The sequence below is a fragment of the Hyperolius riggenbachi genome, chromosome 2 (genome assembly GCF_040937935.1).
Source record: "Hyperolius riggenbachi isolate aHypRig1 chromosome 2, aHypRig1.pri, whole genome shotgun sequence".
In the NCBI taxonomy this organism is placed as follows: domain Eukaryota; kingdom Metazoa; phylum Chordata; class Amphibia; order Anura; family Hyperoliidae; genus Hyperolius; species Hyperolius riggenbachi.
The window spans coordinates 493154572-493175479 of record NC_090647.1 but is presented as its reverse complement, the minus strand read 5'-3'; the positions used below and the strand labels follow the sequence as shown (position 1 = coordinate 493175479).

The following is a 20908-nucleotide window of genomic DNA, read 5'->3' as shown; positions in this document are numbered from 1 at the left end:
CAGAAGGGTTTTAGAGGGTAGTGCATTTGAGGTGCTGTCAATGGAATAGGAGGCTGTAGTACATGAAATGGGGGGTTACAGAATGCAGTGGGGACCAGAGCTACACGTAGAAGGTGATGAGGAAGGAGACAGATTTCATGAGAAAGTGTGGGGACTACAAATCCATTTCTAAGCACCAATTTAGGGTCTATTAGAATTTTCATACTGTTTATGAGAAAAAATGGCTTCTGATCTGACAGCTTCCCAAATATATGATTTCTCTTTCCTTCTATTTTTTATAAAGGGTAACCCACCCCAAACATTCATTTGTAAAGTACTTTTGAATTGATAGGCTTCAGGAACATAGTCAGTGGTCTCCGAAAATAACTGGGCTTGGTAATGTGGCCTGTCATCCAAGCACAAAATGGCTGACACATGGCCAATGCTGTTCTAAATATACCTGTCAAGGCCCCGCTGAGAGGAAACTGTGTGAAATGATTCTGCAGTGATTGTGACTGAAAATCAAATTGCAGGTCTTATATTTTTTTTCTCAGAGCAAGTTCGGAAATCCAAGCTGGAAATGTTCATAAGAATAAGGGGAGAAGTATAATTCTTGGTTTGATGTGCAGAATATACATTTTTTGGCTTGAGCTTGATTTCTTCCGGTTTCATTTGACAGCCGCAGAACAGAGCTAGTCTTGAGAGCGCAGAAGGGTTAATGCCGTGCTGAGATTCTCAATGTGTTTGTTGCTAAGCAGCCCCCTGCCTCTATCATCTGGCCAGAAACATGATTTTCAGCACGTGAGGCCCGTGCATGTGTCGTAGCCATCTACTGCCTCTTCAGCATCCGCCCGCGAGGCTAGAAGCTACAGGCTGCCTCCAGCTTTACAAAATCATAACAATGATATTTTTTTATTTTACCAGAGCGAGGCATTGCGTAATATTAAAGGGAACTTTCACTTCTGTTTTAAAATTGCTACAAACATTGATGGGTGTTGCACAGGGCTTTTGCATTTTCTTACAATTCTCCATATCAGTCTGCAGCTAGCTAAGAAATAATAAAACTCACCATGAACTCATTGCTTTTCTTTGAAGTAGATTTATTTAGAGATGACCAATGCTGTGTGGTGTGTCTGTGAAGCCATACACATTAGCACCAATGGGAAAGGCTTGAAAGCTCAAATAAAGGACACCAAAGCACTTGCTTCTGAGCAATTTTGCTTGGCCAATGTTACCACTTCCCTGTAGTATGAGAGCTAACCTACACAGTTTGTTTAAAATTTTCATAATTTGATGTCCCTCATACTACATAGAAGTGGTAAAATTGGCCAAGAGGCAATTGATCAAGATCCATATTGGGTAAAAATGGTGCAGGACGAGCACTGCTAAAAATGTCGCACACCATCGACCAACATAACTGCTTTTTATTGCTGCCAATCGTAGCTGTTACTATTGCCACCTACGGCAGCAGGGGGGAGTTTAGGTTAGACATGGGGGTAGTTGAGCTTAGGCAATGGGGGGGGGGGGGGGGGATTAAGGTTAGGTAGCACAGGGGGGGGGGGGGGCAGAAGGGTCTTATTGTTAGGCAACCAATCTTAGTTTGAAGCTCGGGTCATGTGGTCCTTTCTGACGGTATTAAACTTCTAGTGATGTGTGTGTGTGTGTGGGGGGGGGGGGGGGGGGAGTGCTGTGAGTGGCTTATATAGAGGTTTATTACACCTGCTAAGACAGGAGGTTCAACTATTTTGTCCAGATGGGTGGAGCAAGGTTGATTCTTGAAGCGCATAAGTCTCAAGTAGAGTGCAGTGTCCAGTAACCGCAAACACAATATTTGAGAGGACGAATAAATATATAATTATTGGATTACATTGTATATAGATGACTTCTATTTAAAAACGTTGAGTGAAGCCATCTCTGTTCAGTGTAGCAGAGCTGTGATCTTATCACTCTGTTTCTTGTCTAGCATCAGATGCTACTTCCCTCAGGCCAGAAACTTCTCTTTTTCTTCCCCCCCATCTCTCGGAAACTGGTGTGAGTCATAGCAGCCTGTATATCTCTTTCCAATCTGGTACCCTTTCCTCAATGAAATCCAGGCACAAAGGCGCAGATGCCTGGGAATGGCTGCAGACCGCTAAGTGTGTCTTGTCGCCTGTCCATAATATACACTTGGTGACCTTTGTGCGTTTTGTCTGTTCCACAGGTGCAATGACGGAGTTTGATATCCGAAACATGGATCAGGTGGCCCCGGTGTACAACACACACAGAGGCGTGCTAAAGGTAAGAGGCTTCCACTAGATACTGTATTTAAGCAAATACCTAATTCTGTGTACAGGTTTGTCAAGAAGCACAATTGTTTGGACAATTTTCCAAGGTTTTTATGCACATTTTCCCCTCCCCCACCACCCCATATTTTTGGGACTATAAGATGCACTTCCTCATTAGTGGTCCCCTCGCACGTGTGCCAGGGTCACAAATGACGTGTGGTAAGTGCTTCCCTGCTCACTCTGCACCACATTTTACCATATATTTGGAATAGCTTCCCCCAGTTTTGGGGAACAAAAAGTGCATCTTATATTACAAAAAATACTATACCATATACATGCTGGTCACATGGCTCGAACACTTTCACAAACTAAGCTATAGTTTGGTGTAAGAGGACATAGATGGCTGCAGCGGTGACCACTGATACACAGCACAAGGGGTTAAAACTCAATTACTACATTTTTTAAAAAATATTATTATTATGCAAGGGGTGAGAACATCATTTTGAATCTTTATAGCTGTATTGTGTCCCCTGGAGTGAGAATTTTCATCACTTCCTCTCCAGACAGGAAGTATAAAAAATCACTTACTTCGATACTTGCCAAAAGTTTCTAAACAATGTCCGCACTATTTAAAACTGAAATTACAACAAAAAAGATATTTTTTGAGTCTAGAATTTACGACAATGATGGAGAACGGCTAATGCAGGATAAGTGTACTTTCTGCTTGCTTGAGACTCGCTGTTAAAAAATAGGAGTAGCTAATTCAGTATTACACCCGACTCTATATACGGTACATGCCATGAACGCCATACAAAATGTTAAAATACAGTAACTAAAAGTATGTAACCTTGGGGGAGCCGTGGAACCCACAGCAGAGCCCACAAACTGCCTATGTAGTTTCACCGCTGTGAGCACTGCCAGTGGCTTGAGTTCCGGATAAGCAGGACTGTATAAGGAGATTGCAGGGAGTTTGAGCAGTGCCCCTACAATATATCAACCGAACTTCTCATTTTTGTTTTATTTACTGCATTGTATTGTTAGGGATCTTCCTTTCACTACTGAGAGCTCAGAACTATTTTCACACCAGGAGATTCTTTCTGTAGCTATGCTGTCCAGTCTGGTTTATAAAAAGTTCAATTTGTACTATCTTTAACATTTTATGTAATGATGGAAAAAAAGTGTGTGTGTGTTTAGGGTATTCTTACTTTGAAATTGAATCTAGGAAAATCTTCCTTGATCAGAATTCTCCTAATAACCTGTAGGGTTGGAACTATTGTATGCGGACCAGAAACCGGAGTTCTGCTTTAAGTAATCTTTTGCTTGTTTGTAAATGTTCAGTGAGCTGATTGGATAATAGATAATGAGGCCTGTATTGCTCAGGCCTTTGTTTTGCCAACAGCGGAATTTCAGGTTCCACACTGATTGTGTCACTGCAGATTGACTTGTCCCTTTATCGCTGGCACAGCCCCAAATATTTGCACATAACCTGCAGGCTCCTCCCCCCTCCATTCCTTGCAAGATACGGGCTGAGTCATCACTGCTGTGCCCTAACCTGTCCAGACTGCTGGTTTATGATTAATACATGTGATTAGACAGACACACAGCCTTTTGTACTTTTTGTGCGTTCTGTTTGCATATTCTGTAGCTGCTGCTCGACATGATATTTTATATATATATATATATATATATATATATATATATATATATATATATATATATATATATAACACATTAGTGCTTTATTGAATTTCCTAAATGGCTGCTGGAGCTGAGGTAGCAGAGCTGAAAATACTTAGAGCTGTAGTTGGAATTTACCTTTCTTGCGCTGGTTGGCGACACTTGAAGGGATGATCTAGACACAAGCACTTCAGGTTCATGCTGCCTTTGTCCTATGCATGCACAGAATGGCTGGAGTGCCAGAGATTCAAGTGCTTCATTGGATTTCTCCGCTTAATGTGCTGAGTGGCTGGCTATGGTGGGGTTAGAGAACCTACTACTTATAGATCCCTCAGTCGCTGCTAACCAAAGCAATGTTGCTGTTGTCAGGGCTCCGAAGTCTGTACAAAAATCATCCGACTCCGCAGTTTTATGAAACCACCGACTCCAGGTACCCAAAATTGCTCCGACTCCACAGCCCTGGTTGTTGCCACCTATCTAGCTAATACAAGGGACTGCATTAAGCAATACAACTGCTTGTGCCTCCTTGCCAATCTCCAATTCATATGCAACCAGCCATCCAGCATATGCATGGGTAAAATGTATTTGTTACACTTGCCACCCAAATTATGCTTGCATAATCTAGAACTGCAATGATAGTTTGATTGGGCCCTCGGGGGTGGGGGAAGTCAGATGGGTCGTACATTAGGGAGGGGCAGTGGGAGGTCCATGCATGGTTATTTAATCTGACACACTGCATGCATTCCTAGAAAATGTGAATGCTTCTTGTGATTTTGGGTTTTTCAGTCTGTAAAACGGGTGAAAATCACAGTGGTTGTAGGTGACTAGTACTCTTCACCAAACCTTTTTGTAGACGTTTTGAAGGTGGGTTTTGTTGTCCCCCCTGGCGGTAATTACTTCAATGGTGTGTATATATATATTTAGCATCCAAACAGCACTGCTGAATAGAGCCTTGTTCTCTGATATAGTGTGATGTATAGCAGAGGAATGTACTCAGGTGATAAGTCGTCTTCCTCTATAATCCTTCAGAGGAGGCAGGTGTAATAATACGGGCAGCCAATGGGTTATATTTATAGAAGGTGTTTCTTATTAGGCTGCCAGTTTCTGTGTTGAAGGATGTTCTTTCACTGAACTATATTTTATGCAGTCTAAAACTTTAGACATATTTTTGAAATGTGGATTTCAGCTGTATTGGCTGCAACATATCTCTAATACTGCTGGTAGAGTTATTCTGTAATGTCGCTGCATTGTCAACTCCAAGCTAGCAAGCAGCAATATGAAGCTCTGTAAGTGGTGCAAAAGCTACAATCTGCACCTTTAGCAGCTGATTTGCTGTAGCAAAACATCATATTTGTACTCCAACCGGTCTATGGAGCTTCGTGTTGGCCTAGTTGCCAGCAAACTTCATTGTGTAACATTAGCAGCATCTGTGCTAGACATTGTGGCTGCTGCTCATCTGTGAGGTGCAGAGCTGCCCATTAGCTGTGAGACTGCTCTTATTTGAAGGGCTGTTAAGTGCTTTTTGATCCTGGTCTCGGACACGCCTCTTCCAGGTTTGTGATGCTGCCGCTGAGTAAGCTGTGAAATTCTCACGTGGAACATACTGGAAAGGGGATCTCCCTTGCATGTACTGATTGCACTGTGGGGAAATGAAGGACCATTTCTACACATTTAGCTGCTAGATAGGAATGTCAGTTTGTTGCCAGGCAGTGGAATAGTTTGGGTTTTGTGTCTACATGAAGAGGCGGGATTTATAGTTCATAAGACGTTTCAATAAATCTCAAGACCTCCGTTTACTAGGAGACTGGCAGGTAGAAGTGGTTTTAAGCCCGTATGGATAGGTGCGCGTTGGTGCACTGCTACAGGCAAGCAGAGCTACAGAAATAAACTTTTTTTTAAATGCAAAAAGAAAAAAAGGTGGTACTTATTTTACACTAATCAACATGAGTATGTTAAAAAATTTTGCTTTGTTCATTTTTCTTAATTTTTTTTAGAGTTTTTTTTTTTTTTTTTTTAATTGGGATTTAAATATTTATACGCATGTAAAAGCTGTTTCTGCTTTTCTAAATAATAGATTTTCTGTTGCAGCGCCAGCTGGCTTTCGATAACGTCAATCTGCCAACGTCGATCTTCACTGGATTGTTCTCTGCTTATGATGCATATGAAGATGAGCAGGCGGTGCCCACCGGTCTGGACTCTCTCTCGCATGGTAAGGTTTCGAAATGATCATCTAATGCCACCAAAACGCGATATGTACAGAGATAAATGTTTGCAGACGTAAGCTTGTATTTTTATTTAAGAGCAAAATCTGTCATGCAAGTGCATTCCATTTTTGATCAAAGCCGGGGGGGGGGGCGGTGTTAAAGTTACTTTAAGCACACTTTAAAGAGGCACTGTAGTGACATATAGTGGAATGCAGTGAATTATTATTCAGGATGCCCACTTTTACAGTTGCTTTCCTGGTTTCAGCACCTGAGACACTTCCTGTATCTAAATATTGCTGTATACTGAATGTAGCCCTGTCCCCAGAGTGATATTTAGCCTAGGCTGATTAGATATGCAAAATCCTCTTCACAGAGGATTCTGGGAGCTCAAGTATATTTTTTTTTACTGGCTTTAGAACTCTCTGATAAACAAACATTCTGCAGAGATCACCTGTCGGTACTTAAGATGTTGCCACCTGTGATAGATTTCAGAATGGAAATTGAACGAGGAAAGATTTTTACAATGGGCAAAGAATAAATTAATATTGTAAAAAAAATGAATAAATAAACAATTTTATTCATTACCTTATTTTCTATACAGTTCCTCTTTATGTATAAATTCACTAACTTTTTGATTTGGGTAGACTCCCAGCCATATAGCTTGCCCACCTACATGTGTACTGTATTTGTGATTGGTTGTGGTGTGGGAGCCAATCAGCATTCAGTATGGAGTAGTCTATTTGTGCATTTTTCTGCTATGTATTCCTGACCGCTTCCATACTAAGCGCCTTTGATCAGTCGCTGCTGTCTGGTAAATAAAAGCCATTTTCTTCTCTTTTCTGCAGATTCCAGCAGCTGTGAGCTGCCTCTCCTGACACCCTGCAGCAAGGCAGTCATGAGTCAGGCTCTGAAAGCTACATTTAACGGCTTCACAAAGGAGCAGCGACGGCTTGGCATCCCCAGCAGTGAGTTCAATTCTTTTATTATGAACTGGACAATCCATTAATTGTCAGAAAGCTCTGGGCAGTTTGTATTGTTTGAGATCCTTCATAAAAGCTGCAGAAGGCGGGAAGCATGTGAGCCAAGTACAACCAGTTGGAGCTGAAACATCCTTGAAGACAGCTGAGGTCAGGGAAACTGGGCACGAGATAAACAAATTCACAGTACCTACAGTGGGCACTGCTGCCCTAAATTTACAGTCCCAGAGACTGGGGAAGGTGTCACATGGCAAATTGGTACAGAGAGTAAAGCGAGCAAAGCTTTCTTACTGGTTCATTGAAAGGATCCATCACATGAAAGGGCCGATAGGAAGACTTGTAAAGTTTTATATAAGGTATGCCTGAGCTCAATCAAACACAAGGATTTATACTTACCTGGCGCTTCCTCCAGCCCCTATAATCCGGGGCCTTCCTTGGTGTGCGTCCGCTCCAGTCTTTTCTCCCACAGTCATCCCTGGTAGTCAGGGACTACTGCGGAGGAGCGTGGCCAGGGCCATGCATACGCAGTACTTCCCAACTGGCTCAGTCGGGGACTCTATCTCAGCTGACTGCGGGAGAACAGACGGGGCTCAAAAAAGTCCCAGGTAAGTATAAATCCTTTGATTTGTCTCGGGTACACTTTTTAAGGCAAAACATTGAAAAAATTCCTCCTAACAGTGTAGCAGCAATCAGAGGCATCACCAGGCTTGGTTTCACCAGGCTGTAGTAAAAAAAAATGCCCCCACTATTCAACCAATTAGAACGCTTCAAGGTGTAGAGGGTGTTGGCTCACCTAAACCTTACTAGCTCTCTCTGAGTAAAGTTATAATTGCGCTACCGCTTCTGCGATTAGCAGGAATCGCCCGCTAATGCACCGTAATGAGAATGGGCCCTGAATAGAGCTAAATGTGCCCACTAATGGTACAATCTTGCCGCTTCTGTGTAATATTAAAGTATCTACTTAAAATATATTCATTCAGTTTACCCTTCTACATTGATTTGGTAAGATTGTACAATAAAGATTGTATGGGCTCCTTTTTTATGTAGTGTAGACTTTTTAGTGTTGTGACTGACTGCATACAGCGGCCTGAAAACCTCACCCGATTTGCAGTCTAAAACCAATTTGCTGTTCTTAATTTACATTATGCTGCCTAAGAGGAAAAACTGTGGTCATGTGACCAGATCAATAATCCGGAGTGTGGCAGCTTTTTCTTTTATCGTACTGAAATGTGTCGCAGTTGATTAGGGACCTGTCAGTTATTTTTTACTTGCCAAAGTCCAGGCAAAAGCAAAATGCAAAGTTTCTGTTGTAAATTATTTTGCAGAATTACCAAACAGCCATTCCTATCTTCCCCGGGAAGAGTAAATTGAACCGTCAGAAGTGATTATAGTATAAAATGCTTTAATCTTGGGGCTGACACTTGAGGACAGCCTCCACATCTCACAGCCTCAGACCATTAACCGCCTGAGACAGAGAGCTCTGAGCTGTGCAGGTGGAACGAGGGCAGACCTGACTCTGCTGCCATTGTTTGGGGAAAAACTGAATGAGCTGTAGACGTCAGAGGAATTTCCCCGCATGCAATCTACTACAGCTGTTGTGCAACCAGCAGTTATTTAAGCTATGTTCCTAGATTTCTCCTTGTGACCCTGTTTAGTCATTCTCTGCTGTTTCCAGAGAACATTGTGTGTGATTTCATCAGAGCCAGGCATATAAACACGCACTGTGAACAGAGCCAGAGTCTGGCCACTCATGGAGGGGGGAGAAGGAGGGTAGAGGGGTTTTCAGCATTTATTCAGCAAAGCAGCCAAACTTTTCTCTCCCATAGGATGAACACCAAATGAAAGTGAAACCATTTATCTAATGAGGCTACTTTATTGGTTGTAGAGACACTTAAAGAGGAACTTCAGCCTAAACAAACATACTGTCATTAAGTTACATTAGTTATGTTAATTAAAGTAGTTAGGTAATATAATCTATTGCCCAACCTGTTTTTAAAAGAACAGGCAAATGTTTGTGATTTCATGGGGGCAGCCATCTTTTTGGTTGAAAGGAGGTGACAGGGAGCAGGAGCCACAGTTCCAACTGTTCTGTGTCCTGATCACCCCTCCCAGCTGCTAGGCAACAAGAACAACATCAGAAATCCCATCATGCTTTGCACAGCATCAGGAAAAATGCGCGGGCAGATTTCTTTGGCGGGGCGGAGCTTAGCTTCTGTGCAGCTAAAAATGAGGCTTGGGTAAGAAAAACAAAGTTCTGATGCTGTGAAACTGTTAAAGAAACACCAAGCCTTTTTATTGCTGCTGAGTAGATTTTTAGTCTGGCGGTTCACTTTAAGGGCTGTACCCACTGCAAGATTTAATCTGTCAAAATGACAGATGAATGATCGTTCCAACCGACATCATGTAACCATGTTTTAAAGAAAAATTCGGGAAACTTCTAGTCTAGCCGGCCGAAGTATGAAGATGCTCGTGCATATTCAAAGTCAAGACAGTCATGACGGATCAAATCATGTCAATTCATTTTAATGTCCCCCGTGTGTACAGTTCTTTAAACAATCTTTCTGCTAAAGGCTATGGAACTTTCCCCAGTTTCTTTCTTCGTTTTACAATCCTATCGTTGGTAGTCTACTTGCGGCCTATTGCTGTTGTCCACATCCCATCACCAAAGATCTTTAATGCAGACATCAAACCAACAATCACTGATTCTGGTTATACCTTAGGCTAATTTCACACCAGGACGTTGCGTTAGAGGGGGCGTTAAGGTCGCATAACGTCCCCCTAACTCAACGCCTGGTGGTGCTGGATCTGGACGTCAGAGTGAGCCGCATTGTGCAGCTCACTCTGGCGTCAGTGATGCGTACTCTTGTGCGCATGCGGCATCACGTGGTCCCGCCGGCCAATCGCCGCACAGAGCGGCTGCTCCAGGAAGTAAACACTGCACGTCATAACGTGCAGTGAATATTAATTAGCCATGTGCCTGGCCGCTCTCCGCTCCTCCCCAACATTTACTGAGCATGTGCAAGCAGTCTAAAGCGGCTCAGCCGCGTCCAAAGTACTGCATGCAGTACGTTGTCTTGTGACGCAGCGTTACAATGTAACGCAACGTCCGCACTGTGAACAGCCCCATTGACAGTGTTCTCCCCAGAATTATTTTCCAGCCGGGTGGCATGAAATAGTAGCCGTGTGGCATGAAAAAGCAGCCGGGTGGGTAGAGATGAAAATTCAGGGCAACTCTGCTTACAGCATAGGAGGTGGTGAGAAAGTGAGCCAATGACAGCCGGGTGGTCACCAAATCTAGCCGGGTGGAGCACCCGGCTAAAAGAGCCTGGGGAGAACACTGCATTGATTTTTCATTACTGTGCGGTGGGCTGCGTTACAGGCTGCTCTAACGTGCGCCTGTAACGTCCCACTGTGAAACCAATAAACATACATATATCCAGGCACATCGCCTCTAGTTAGGACATTAAATAAATTATTAGGGAAAGGGAGGTGCTGAAGGGGGTGTGGCTAGAAAACAGCAAAAATCTATTAACCCTTCGCACACTCACATGCAAATGTTTAAACAATTGCATTCACAGATTCACTCATCCATTGTGCACATGGACACATAACATTAGCTCCCTTGTGCGATTGGTAAGATGCACTGTCTTTCCCAGGAGAGGAAGTTAGGATGTGTGCTCCTAATCCATTGATAGGTTTGATGCAATGAATGTGTTTGCATGTCTGCACTATGCATGTTACAGGGCCAGAGTTAGGACACCTATGTTTACCTGGGTACTTCTGCGCAGTATAGGTGATTAAGCATAAGAATGCATTCTTCTGTGAACTAAAACCCTGGCTTTTAATTTAGCTGTAGGGATAACAGTTGTGCCTGGATGAGTGAATCTGTGAATGCAATTGTTTGAACATTTGCATGTGAGTGTGCGAAGGGTTAATAGATTTTTGCGTTGCCTGATGAAGCGGGCTTAAACGTGTGAAATGCATTGCATTGTCCCCCTGGAGTATGTAAATCTTGTTCTATTTGACAAACACATTGGCAATTGTTGTGTCTTTTTGGCAGGAGGTAGGTCCACCACTCCCTCCTCATTTTAACTTTTTAGATACTTTTATCCTTTTGGCGCCTCTGTATCCATACTAAGCTTTATCAAGTCCACCCCTGGTGGAAGGGTGTTGCTGGACTGGATCAGAACCTTATTGTAGGGTTCTAAGCCAGTTCTGTGTAATGCCTGAAGAAGAAACGTAACGGTTTGAAAAATTGCTATAAACCATGTTCAGTTAGTCATTAAAGGTATTACCAGAATCCATGTTTGTTGGTTTGATGTCTGCATTTCTGCTCCTCGACTAACACAGGCCATACGTCACTAAAGATCTTTAATATAAAGATAGTGGAATTTTCGTTCATCAGCACTTTTTTTTTTTTTAGCGATTCAGTCTTGCAGTGGGCACTTAGCTTTAGAAATAGCATGAGGTCTGGCAGGGGCATGGGCTTTACAAGGACATATTTGCATGTTTACCAGACAACCTATATCTCCGTAAGTAGGAATCGTTTTGATGTGTCGGGATGTTCTGCCCAGAACAGAAATCTCAGTTCTTCATGGATTAATTCTTTGATTTTGAAAGTAACTTCTGACGAGTCTTACAACTTTTGGATTGGTCAATTTCATTAACGCTTTCCTCCTTTCTCCCATTATTGCAGATCCGTGGCTGTGGACAGAGAATCAGGTGTGTCAGTGGCTCCTGTGGGCTTCCAATGAGTTTTCGCTGGAGAATGTGAACTTTCAGAAGTTTATCATGAGTGGTCAGGACTTGTGTAGTCTGGGGAAGGAGCAGTTTCTGGAGCTGGCTCCAGACTTCGTGGGTGACATTCTCTGGGAGCATCTGGAACAGATGATGAAAGGTAATTATGCAGCCAGCTGCCGGAACACCATCTAAGCTCTTCCGGGAACTTTTATGTTTAGATGTTCACAGGCGATATAAACTATCATCTCCAAACGAGATCATTTTCCCTGTAATGGGGAAATGTAGTTGCCCTTTTATTTCACGCTTTCTAAAGTCATTATTTTAAAATTTCCCCCAGTAAATTGCTCATAATCTCAAAGGGGTTTCCACTTTTTTCGGTAAATTCTGGGGAAATTTCCTTTATGCTTTCCAAAGTTAAGGGATGCAGTTATCCCTTTGAGGGCAACAGTTAGCTTGGAACTATTACTATTTTTGCTAAGGTTGGTTCAGACTTGACCACTAAAGGCAAGGGTCGTCCTCTCCTATAAGGAACCATTGAAGTGGGTGGTTTTTTTTTTTTGTTTTTGTTTTTTTTTTTACGTTTTTTTTTTTTTTATTATTCATTTTTTTTCCTGAGTTGCCAATAAAATATTACACAACTTGCATTACATAATACACAAATGTCAAGTAAGTTCCAACAGACGTTATAGTAAAGCTAACAAAGCTTGACTTTTTATTTTTCGTTTTTCTAAACCGGGGAGTTGTACGCGTGACCTCATGCCTGCTGAAGGTCCAGAGGTACTTCCTCTGCCTTTCAAGCATGAGGTCATGGGAAAGAAAAAAAAAAACATTGCATAGATTGTATGTATAACCTTGAACAGAGAAAAACAAAAACATTTTCTTGAGATTCTGAAAAGTGTGGAAAATATAGTAAAAGAGAGTCCTAGCAACAGAGAGTCCTCCCCTATATCCCTTGATAATGTATGGATGGAATCGTTTGAACAGTAACACCGCCTTGGCATTTGGCCTCTAAGAAAAACCCATTGCTGATACTTTAGTGGTCATAAAAAAACCCTTAACAGCAGTATTTTTATATTTTATCCTGGTGCTGATAGCCAATTGCATTTTGGGTATTTTTTTGCATGGAAGATCTTGACTTTTCTATTCATTTTATCTTTCCTATAGAACAAGAGAAAGTACAGGACCAGTATATTGGTAACTCTTCTCAATCCCAGTGGGTCAACAATGACTCCAGTAAGTATTATTTTTTTCATAAAGAGCTATAGTGAAAAAATGAAACCTGGCGTACCTATTTGGCTAAAATGATATTCTTGCCTGAATTACATGAATGTTTGCTTTTTGTTTTGCAGGTTTCAGCATGGACACATTACACTGCGGAGTGCAGGTCCACAGCTATCCTAAATCAGAAATGTATAGCGATGTGTGTCCAGTTTCACAGGTGCCAAACCTCCTTACAGTCAAGCAGGAGTTCCAGAACTACTCTTGTATGAAGTCTATGGGCTCCAATTACTCCTCAATGAACCAGGAGTTTGCAAGGAATCAGCTGAACATCCTGCTGAACTCTCTGAGCTCCGGTAAGTGAAACCGTGCTCTAACAATGGGGGGGGGATCAAAAGGAACTTTACTGGCAAGTAATTGCTACAGATGTTTTAATTTTCAATGTAGTGGCTTTTTATCACGGATAAAGGGTTCTCATAGAAATGCTGCGGCTTTGCATAACCAGATGCAGAATGTAGTACTGAAACCGCTCATTAGCAGTCAGTTGAGAGACTACTCCTATTTTTAGTGCTACGAAGTGTCTCAGCTGTGGTCTCGAACACTTCCTTTGCAAGCTAGTGGAGCTAAGCAGACGGTGATGATGTCAATGCGTCAACCCTCCCACTTTTATGTTGATGTACTGGATGATGGGAGGATTTTGTTAGTGGCATGGTTGGGAGACTTCCATATAATTTTATTTTTTTAAAACCTATACTATAGTATATGATCAAATGAGTCATTTGCAGCTCAGAAGGGAGTGCCAAAAAATAAGTTGTCCTCAAGATCAACTTTTTGTTTTGTTTTTAATTTTTACCCAGTCTTCCTGCAATAGTTTATATTTTGGCCACGCTATACTTAAGCCTAGTCTCATTTTTCTAATGTATAAACAACTAATTCTGTGTATGAAGTAGGGAAAGGACCGCTTAATGGTAAAGGTGGGTAAATTAGTATGGAATTAAGTAAACTGTCAGTCTAAGAATCTGGAAATAAAAGGTTCTTCTCCCATAATGCCATAGCTTCTTGGTTTTATTTATCCTGGACCTTTTTTTTTTTTTTTTTTTTTTTTTTTAACACAGTGAAGATCTCCCTCTCTAAATTTATTTTTTTTCTTCTACCTTCTCACAGGTAAATCCATTGACCTGGACTCTGTAGACAGCGGCAGGGAGAGCTTTGAAAGCACAGATTCCCTCTTACAGTCATGGACCAGCCAGTCATCGCTGGTGGACATGCAGCGGGTACCATCCTATGAAAGCTTTGAAGAGGAAGGCAACCAGTCACTATGTATGAGCAAACCTTCAATGTCCTTCAAAGATTACATTCAAGACATGAATGACCCCGTGGAACAGGGCAAACCAGTTATCCCAGCCGCCGTTCTCGCAGGCTTCACAGGTGAGACTATGAAGCGCGTTGGTGCACTTGTCTACTGTTTTTTTAAGTGACAAAGGTCTGAGTCATAATCCGCACCATTGTCTAACAAAGTTGTGACTATTCATTTCACTTCTTGGGGGTGGAGAATGAGGCCATGAGTTTAAGTCCATATCCTAAGTAATAAAATCCTAACTGTAGGATTACTAAAATCCTAACTGTAGTAAGGTAGGATGATAAAAGCCTCTAACAAACATTTAAATGTAAAAAAAAAAAAAGGGTAGAATGTTTTTGTTTGTTTTTTTTTATTGTTTTTTTTTTCTGCAATGAGCCAAATTTGTTAGTATACATTTTTAATGTTTATAATGAAATGCCCTGTGGGATAAAAATTGTGTTCAGTTCAAGTTAACACTGAATAAAAGTGTTTTAATTGGTTGCTCTGGGCTGCTGCTTTTTGCTGTTGCTTTTATAGCCTTTGTGGAATATTACTGATGCGATCTGTGATAACATTGTGTTTGTTGACTTTCTAGGGAGCGGACCTATTCAACTATGGCAGTTCCTACTGGAGTTGTTGACCGACAAGTCTTGCCAGCCTTTTATCAGTTGGACTGGGGACGGCTGGGAGTTCAAGTTGACTGACCCAGACGAGGTTTGTATTTTTTATCATTCTGTGAGCTGATTACAATGTGCCAGTCCCAAGATATTATTCATGCTGTATCAGAAAGTGTTGTGGGGAGTCTTATCTTCTCTCCGCACCTGTTAGCATGAATACTGTGCTGATCAGACAGCACGGTCTGCTGGATAACTGGTGTGAAGAGACCATGTTGGTTAAAACTGGGGGGTGGAGGTGCCCAAAAATAGGAAATGCAATGAAACAAAACCTTATAAGGGGAGGGAGGTGTCTTTACCATTCCAGATGCAAGATCCCAAACCGCAGGGTAAATGTAAAAAGATTAAATGATTTATTCAGCATGATTAAAAGGACAGAGCGTTTCACGGGTGTCAGCCTGCTTCTTCAGGTCAATACAAGTGCCTTTAAAATATGGTCAGCCATCACTTTAAGTCCATTTATATCATGATTTTGTATTCCCGATCCTCATGCACACTTAACTGAGTTGTTGAACAGTTCAAGATATGAATTGTTCAATATGCTCTGTATAGTGCTTTGGAACTTGTTAGTGCACTATAAATGCATTATAATAACTTGACCCCACTCTACAAAAATGTGCTGCTGTCAGCCTCTCTGTTGAAGAGATCTATCCTGTAACTCAACCCCCCCCCCCCCCCCTGCTGCCATATTTATTTTCCTTTTAAAGTGAACCTGAGAGGAAAGACATTTTAGGTACCATACTTACCTGGGGCTTTCTTAAGCTCCCTTGAGACCACTCAGTCCCTCGCTGACTCCCCGGGTGGCTCCTGTCACCTGTAATAGTGGCCGAAAGCCTGGCTAAGTCACGTTTCATTGTTCATTCCCGGCCAGGCACCCTTCTCCATCTCGCTCCCGTTCCTAGGAGCATTCTGCGCCTGCACAGTAGTACTGCGCAAGCACAGAGCACTCTCAGCCGCAGGAGCGCAACGGGGGAGTGGGCCTGGCCGCATATACATGACGAATGATGACTCGGCCAGGCTTTTGGCCGCTATCGGAGTCAGCGAGGGACTGGGTGGCCTCAAGATGGAACCTGAGATGTCTTTCAGCTCAGGTTCACTGTAAACAATACTGGTTACCTGACAGACCAGCTGATCTCTTTGGCACACACCTGAAGCAAGCATGCAGGTGATCCAGTCTGACTTCAGTAAGAACCATTTGATCTACATGCTTGTTCAGGGTCTATAGCTTAAAGTATTTAAGGCAGAGGATCAGAAGGGCAGCCGGGCAATCTGTATTGTTTAAAAGGAAATAAATGTGTCCGCCTCCATATTCCTCACTTCAGGTGTGGGTTAAGGTTGACAAGCACCACATTGTGAGAAAAGCCATGTAGAATAATGCTTTCTAACCTAACCAGCTTTGCTTTTGTGTTTTTTCAGGTGGCCCGGCGATGGGGAAAGAGGAAAAACAAGCCTAAAATGAACTATGAGAAGTTGAGTCGAGGACTGAGATACTATTACGATAAGAACATTATCCACAAGACTTCCGGCAAGCGATACGTCTACCGGTTTGTCTGCGACCTCCACAACCTGCTGGGCTACACGGCAGAAGATCTCCACGCGATGCTCGGCGTTCAGCCGGACACAGACGAATGAATGGACTGGCCGTGCCAGGGCTGCGTTTTTATTGTACTGTGAAAAAGATGATGGCCTTTTGGGGGTCAGTCTCTTGATGGGCTGGACTGCTGAGGTTGGAGGAAGCGTTTGTGGGGTGAGGGACTTGGAGGGGCCTGAAGGGTGAAAAGGACTTGACCTTTCTTAGTCCTGGTGGACTCTCTCTTGGTTGATGCACAGAAGTACCACAAACAACGCTTAGGAATGCGGCCCAGACTTGAAGAATATTGCACAGGAAAGCATGTACTTTTTGTACAAAAAAAACAAACGGGGAAAAAATCCATGTATCCATGGGGGTTTTCAAAAAAAGTGAAATGTAAATTTTGATTCAGCTATAGAAGAAACTGCCACCAACTGTCGCATGGTGAGCCATGCTTTATTACCGCATAAAGAGGACCACTCTTTTCAACCATTTTAATTCCAACCATTGCGTGGTCTCGGAAGCCGCACTTTAACAACGCTGTCTGATTCCCGCGCGTCTTATGCTTTGATGAACATTAAGCTGCATTTACATTTTCAAAACATTTCAAGCTCATTGTAAATAAGTTTATTGCCAGTTTCATATTTACATAATTATTATTATTTTTATGTTCCATGAGGGATGTGTATATTATTATTATTTGAATCTCAGTTGTGTCATATTTTTTTTCTGTGAGAAATATAATGACAGAATTTTAAAAATGTTGCTTTTGTAAATCTGTCTGCTGCATAGAAAAGACGTTTAGTGTGGACCGTTTTCCAAGCAGATCTAATCTCGCACCATCCATCTGAAGAACTATATATTCCACATTTTGTTGTTTTCAGACCCCAAATGCTGGTCACATGATGTGTCCCTGTTTCAAAAACTCCTAAATCGGCTTTCTGGGAGTGTTCTAGATTACCTCCTTCCCGGCCTTGAGGGTTATTTTGCTCCACCTATATGGGCGGTAACATGTTGGTGAGGGGAAGGGCTTAATCTCCTGCCTCTGCTGAAAGTAAAGAAGTAGTGAAGAGGGAGAGGAATTGTCTGACCTGCTCTTTCTCCAAGTATGCAAGCTGTGGTTTAGTGTTACAGAGAATAGCATAGCATTGGTCTTTAGCACTTTCAGAAAATTGCAGAATCTAATTAAAACAATCATACCTGGAATAATAGGGTTTGGTGATTTCACTCTGGTCAATTCCAAATTGTTGTGAGAGGATCTCCCGTACTGTGTTTGATACAAAGTATATCTGCCTATACTTTCATATCTCCATCCTGAAAACTTCTATGTGGGAGTGTACTCTTTCCTCACTCCCCCCCCCCCCCCTCCTTTCCTCCAAGTGACTGCTGTACTTTTCAGGCTTCTGTAAAGCTCCGAGTATATTGCAGCAGATGAGAGGCAGAGAAGGTTCTTCACGCAGGTAACACTGCTAAGAAGCCCCTCTCTGACCTGATATTTTCTAAAGGAGAGGAGACAGAAATTAATTTCAGTCCGGTGAGAGGAACTCCTCTTACCCTTTACTGCACCTGTTAGGAGCTTGTTGAGCCACTACTTAAAAATGCAACCCACAGCAGAAAGGTGTCTGGTGTCCTGCCAGATGCCTTTTTTCATTTCCACAAAACAATAAAATCCTGAGATCATTCTTTTTGTTTTGTTTGTTTTTTTCTAATTTTCATGTTTATTTGCACTTCCCTTAATTTTTGTAACATTCCTATTAATTGGACTGTAGAGGTCCAACAGGCATTTGGCATGTGACAGATTGGGGTGTTCCTTCCTTGATTATTAACAAGGCAATCTAGACTAATGCCTGGGCTTTAGGCAAGATGCCCCACACCTTGCCTAAAGCCCAGTTTTACCTTTTATTAATCAGTGGTCGTTTCCATGTTGAGGTGAAAGATCATTGGGGAACAGAAAGGAACTGCTTCTCCTGCATTTACCATAGTTGTTTCTAGTTTTCTTCTAACAGACCTGATAAAAGAATGCAGGAAAAAATGTTTGTTTACAGCGTATAATATCTAATAAGGTCTACGTTTTAAATCCTTGTAGCTGGGAGAGGGCAAAGTTGTTGGTTGTTGAAAAGAGAAAGAAACTAAAAAAAAAACTATTTCTTTTGGTAATTTTCATCCTTGCTTGGCCGTGTATGAGAGCTTTCACTTGTAACTTTAAGCCTCACACAGCATCCTTCTCTGATTTTTACACACAGATTGGCCAATTCACACAATGCAGTTTCAACCACAACCTGCCTGGATTGCAGTCCTGCTTTTAAATTCCAGGCATTGATTTGTAACCATAACAAATCGTCCAATGCCAAGGCTATACAATGTGGTCTTCTGTTCATTTCTCTTCACTGTAAACCTGAATATTCCTTTTTCTCCAGTGTGTAAACACATTCTAGGCTTTTATTCTCTTTGATTCCACAAAATCCCACTTTTGTGTTGTGTATCTGGCCTCCTAGTCGCTGTTGTGGAGGAGTTTTGTGTAGCAGCTATTTTTACTGCAGATTAATATACTGGAGAAATGTATGTACATTGTTCGTTTTTTTTCTTTCATTTGTTTTAATATTGTATTTTTTAACAAAAGTGCCTTGTAAATTGAAGGTATATTTCTGTACAGAGTTTATAAGGCCATAAGAGTTGGATATGGTTCTAAATAAACCCTTCTGGAAGGTTTAAGTACCTTTTTTTTGTTTTTGCTTTTTATTACTTGGATTACAAGAGTATATAGATCAGGTAGCATTTATGACTGGAGAAGCACTTTCATTGGAAGAAGCCTTCTGTGGCAAGAAATGGTAATGGTTTTGTGAGGGTAAATTAAGTTATAGATTTTATCTTCCTGTCATTAAGTTCAGAATCCCAGAGCTTCTTGGAAACAGACAAGGTACCTTCAGGCTTTATACAAGTCCATACAGATGGGAGATTCTTCTCATTTAATGCCACTATCAATATTATTATTATTGATTTATAAAGCGCCAACATATTCCGGGGCGCTGTACAAAGTAAGAAATAACATGGGGTACATAATAATACAGACAGTGTACACTAATATACAAGATACATAATTAGTGACAAAATACAAAAAAAAAGATACAGAATACAAAATACATAATTGGTGATGAAAGTAACATAATAAACTATAGTGATTTCCAAGACACAAAAGGGGGAGAGAACCTGGCCCTTGTGAGCTTACAATCTAAAGGGAATAGGGGGGGGACAAGAGGAGGGATAGTATGCAACATGCAACAAATATATAGAGGCAGTGTGTTTTAGGATCACTAGTAGGAGTGCAATTTGGCCTTAGGACAAAGGGAAGTGGTCTAAGGTAGCGCATATGCTTGTCGGAGCAAATTAGTTCTTAGAGAGCGTTTAAAGGTAACAGTTGGCGAGTGACGGATGTGCTGTGGGAGGGCATTCCAGAGGAGGGGTGAAGCACGTGCAAAATCTTGTGAATGTGAGGGGTGTAATTCTAGAGGAGGACAACAGAAGATCATGTGCAGATCTGAGATTGCTATTGGGTTTGTATCTGGAAATTAGTCAGGATTTGTACCGGGGAGAGAGATTGTGGAGAGCTTTGTAGTTTAGGGTTAGGAATTTGAACTGGATCCTTTGGTTAATTGGCAGCCAGTGAAGAGCTTGACAAAGAGGGTCGGCAGAGGAAGATCGAGAAGAGATGAATGAGACTAGCAGCTGAGTTCAGTACCAACTGGAGTGGGGCCAGTCTGTTAGAAGGTAGTCCACAAAGTAGTATGTTGCAGTAGTCCAGACGAGATATTATGAGAGCATGTATTAACATTTTAGTTGTGTCTTGAGTAAGAAAAGGACGGATGCGAGATATGTTTTTGAGTTGGAGAAGGCAGGAGCTGATAATAGAGTAAACATGAGGAGTAAAAGAGAGAGATTAGTCAAATATTACCCCCAAGCACCGTGCTTTGGGAACTGAAGTTATGGGAGTGTTATTAACATTTGTTACTTCAGGCAGAGAGGTGGACAGAGACAGTGGAAAAATGATTAGTTCTGTTTTACTCAGAAGTTTTAAGAAGCGAGAGGACATTGATATAGCAGACAAGCAGTCTGGAACACGTTTGAGGAGGGAGTTAAGGTCTGGGGCCGAGAGGTACAGTTGTGTATCATCTGCATACAGGTGGTATTGAAATACGAGTGAGTTGATTAAGTCACCAAGACCGTGCATGTAGATTGAAAAGCGGAGGGGACCAAGGACAGAGCCTTGAG

At 41.9% G+C, this 20908-nt stretch overlaps 1 protein-coding gene across 1 annotated transcript in view; it reads left to right on the top strand.

Annotated features, from left to right (window-relative positions):
• ETS2 (ETS proto-oncogene 2, transcription factor) overlaps positions 1–19357 on the top strand; it is a 30624-nt gene extending 11267 nt beyond the window's left edge. The window contains exons 2-10 of the mRNA XM_068270409.1: positions 2180–2256; positions 6009–6129; positions 6970–7089; positions 11798–11998; positions 13006–13074; positions 13191–13415; positions 14224–14487; positions 14994–15112; positions 16489–19357. Coding sequence (XP_068126510.1) covers positions 2185–2256; positions 6009–6129; positions 6970–7089; positions 11798–11998; positions 13006–13074; positions 13191–13415; positions 14224–14487; positions 14994–15112; positions 16489–16704 — 1407 coding nt within the window. The 5' untranslated portion in view covers positions 2180–2184 and the 3' untranslated portion in view covers positions 16705–19357. The remainder of the gene's footprint in view (positions 1–2179; positions 2257–6008; positions 6130–6969; positions 7090–11797; positions 11999–13005; positions 13075–13190; positions 13416–14223; positions 14488–14993; positions 15113–16488) is intronic.
• The last annotated feature ends 1551 nt before the right edge of the window (positions 19358–20908 follow it).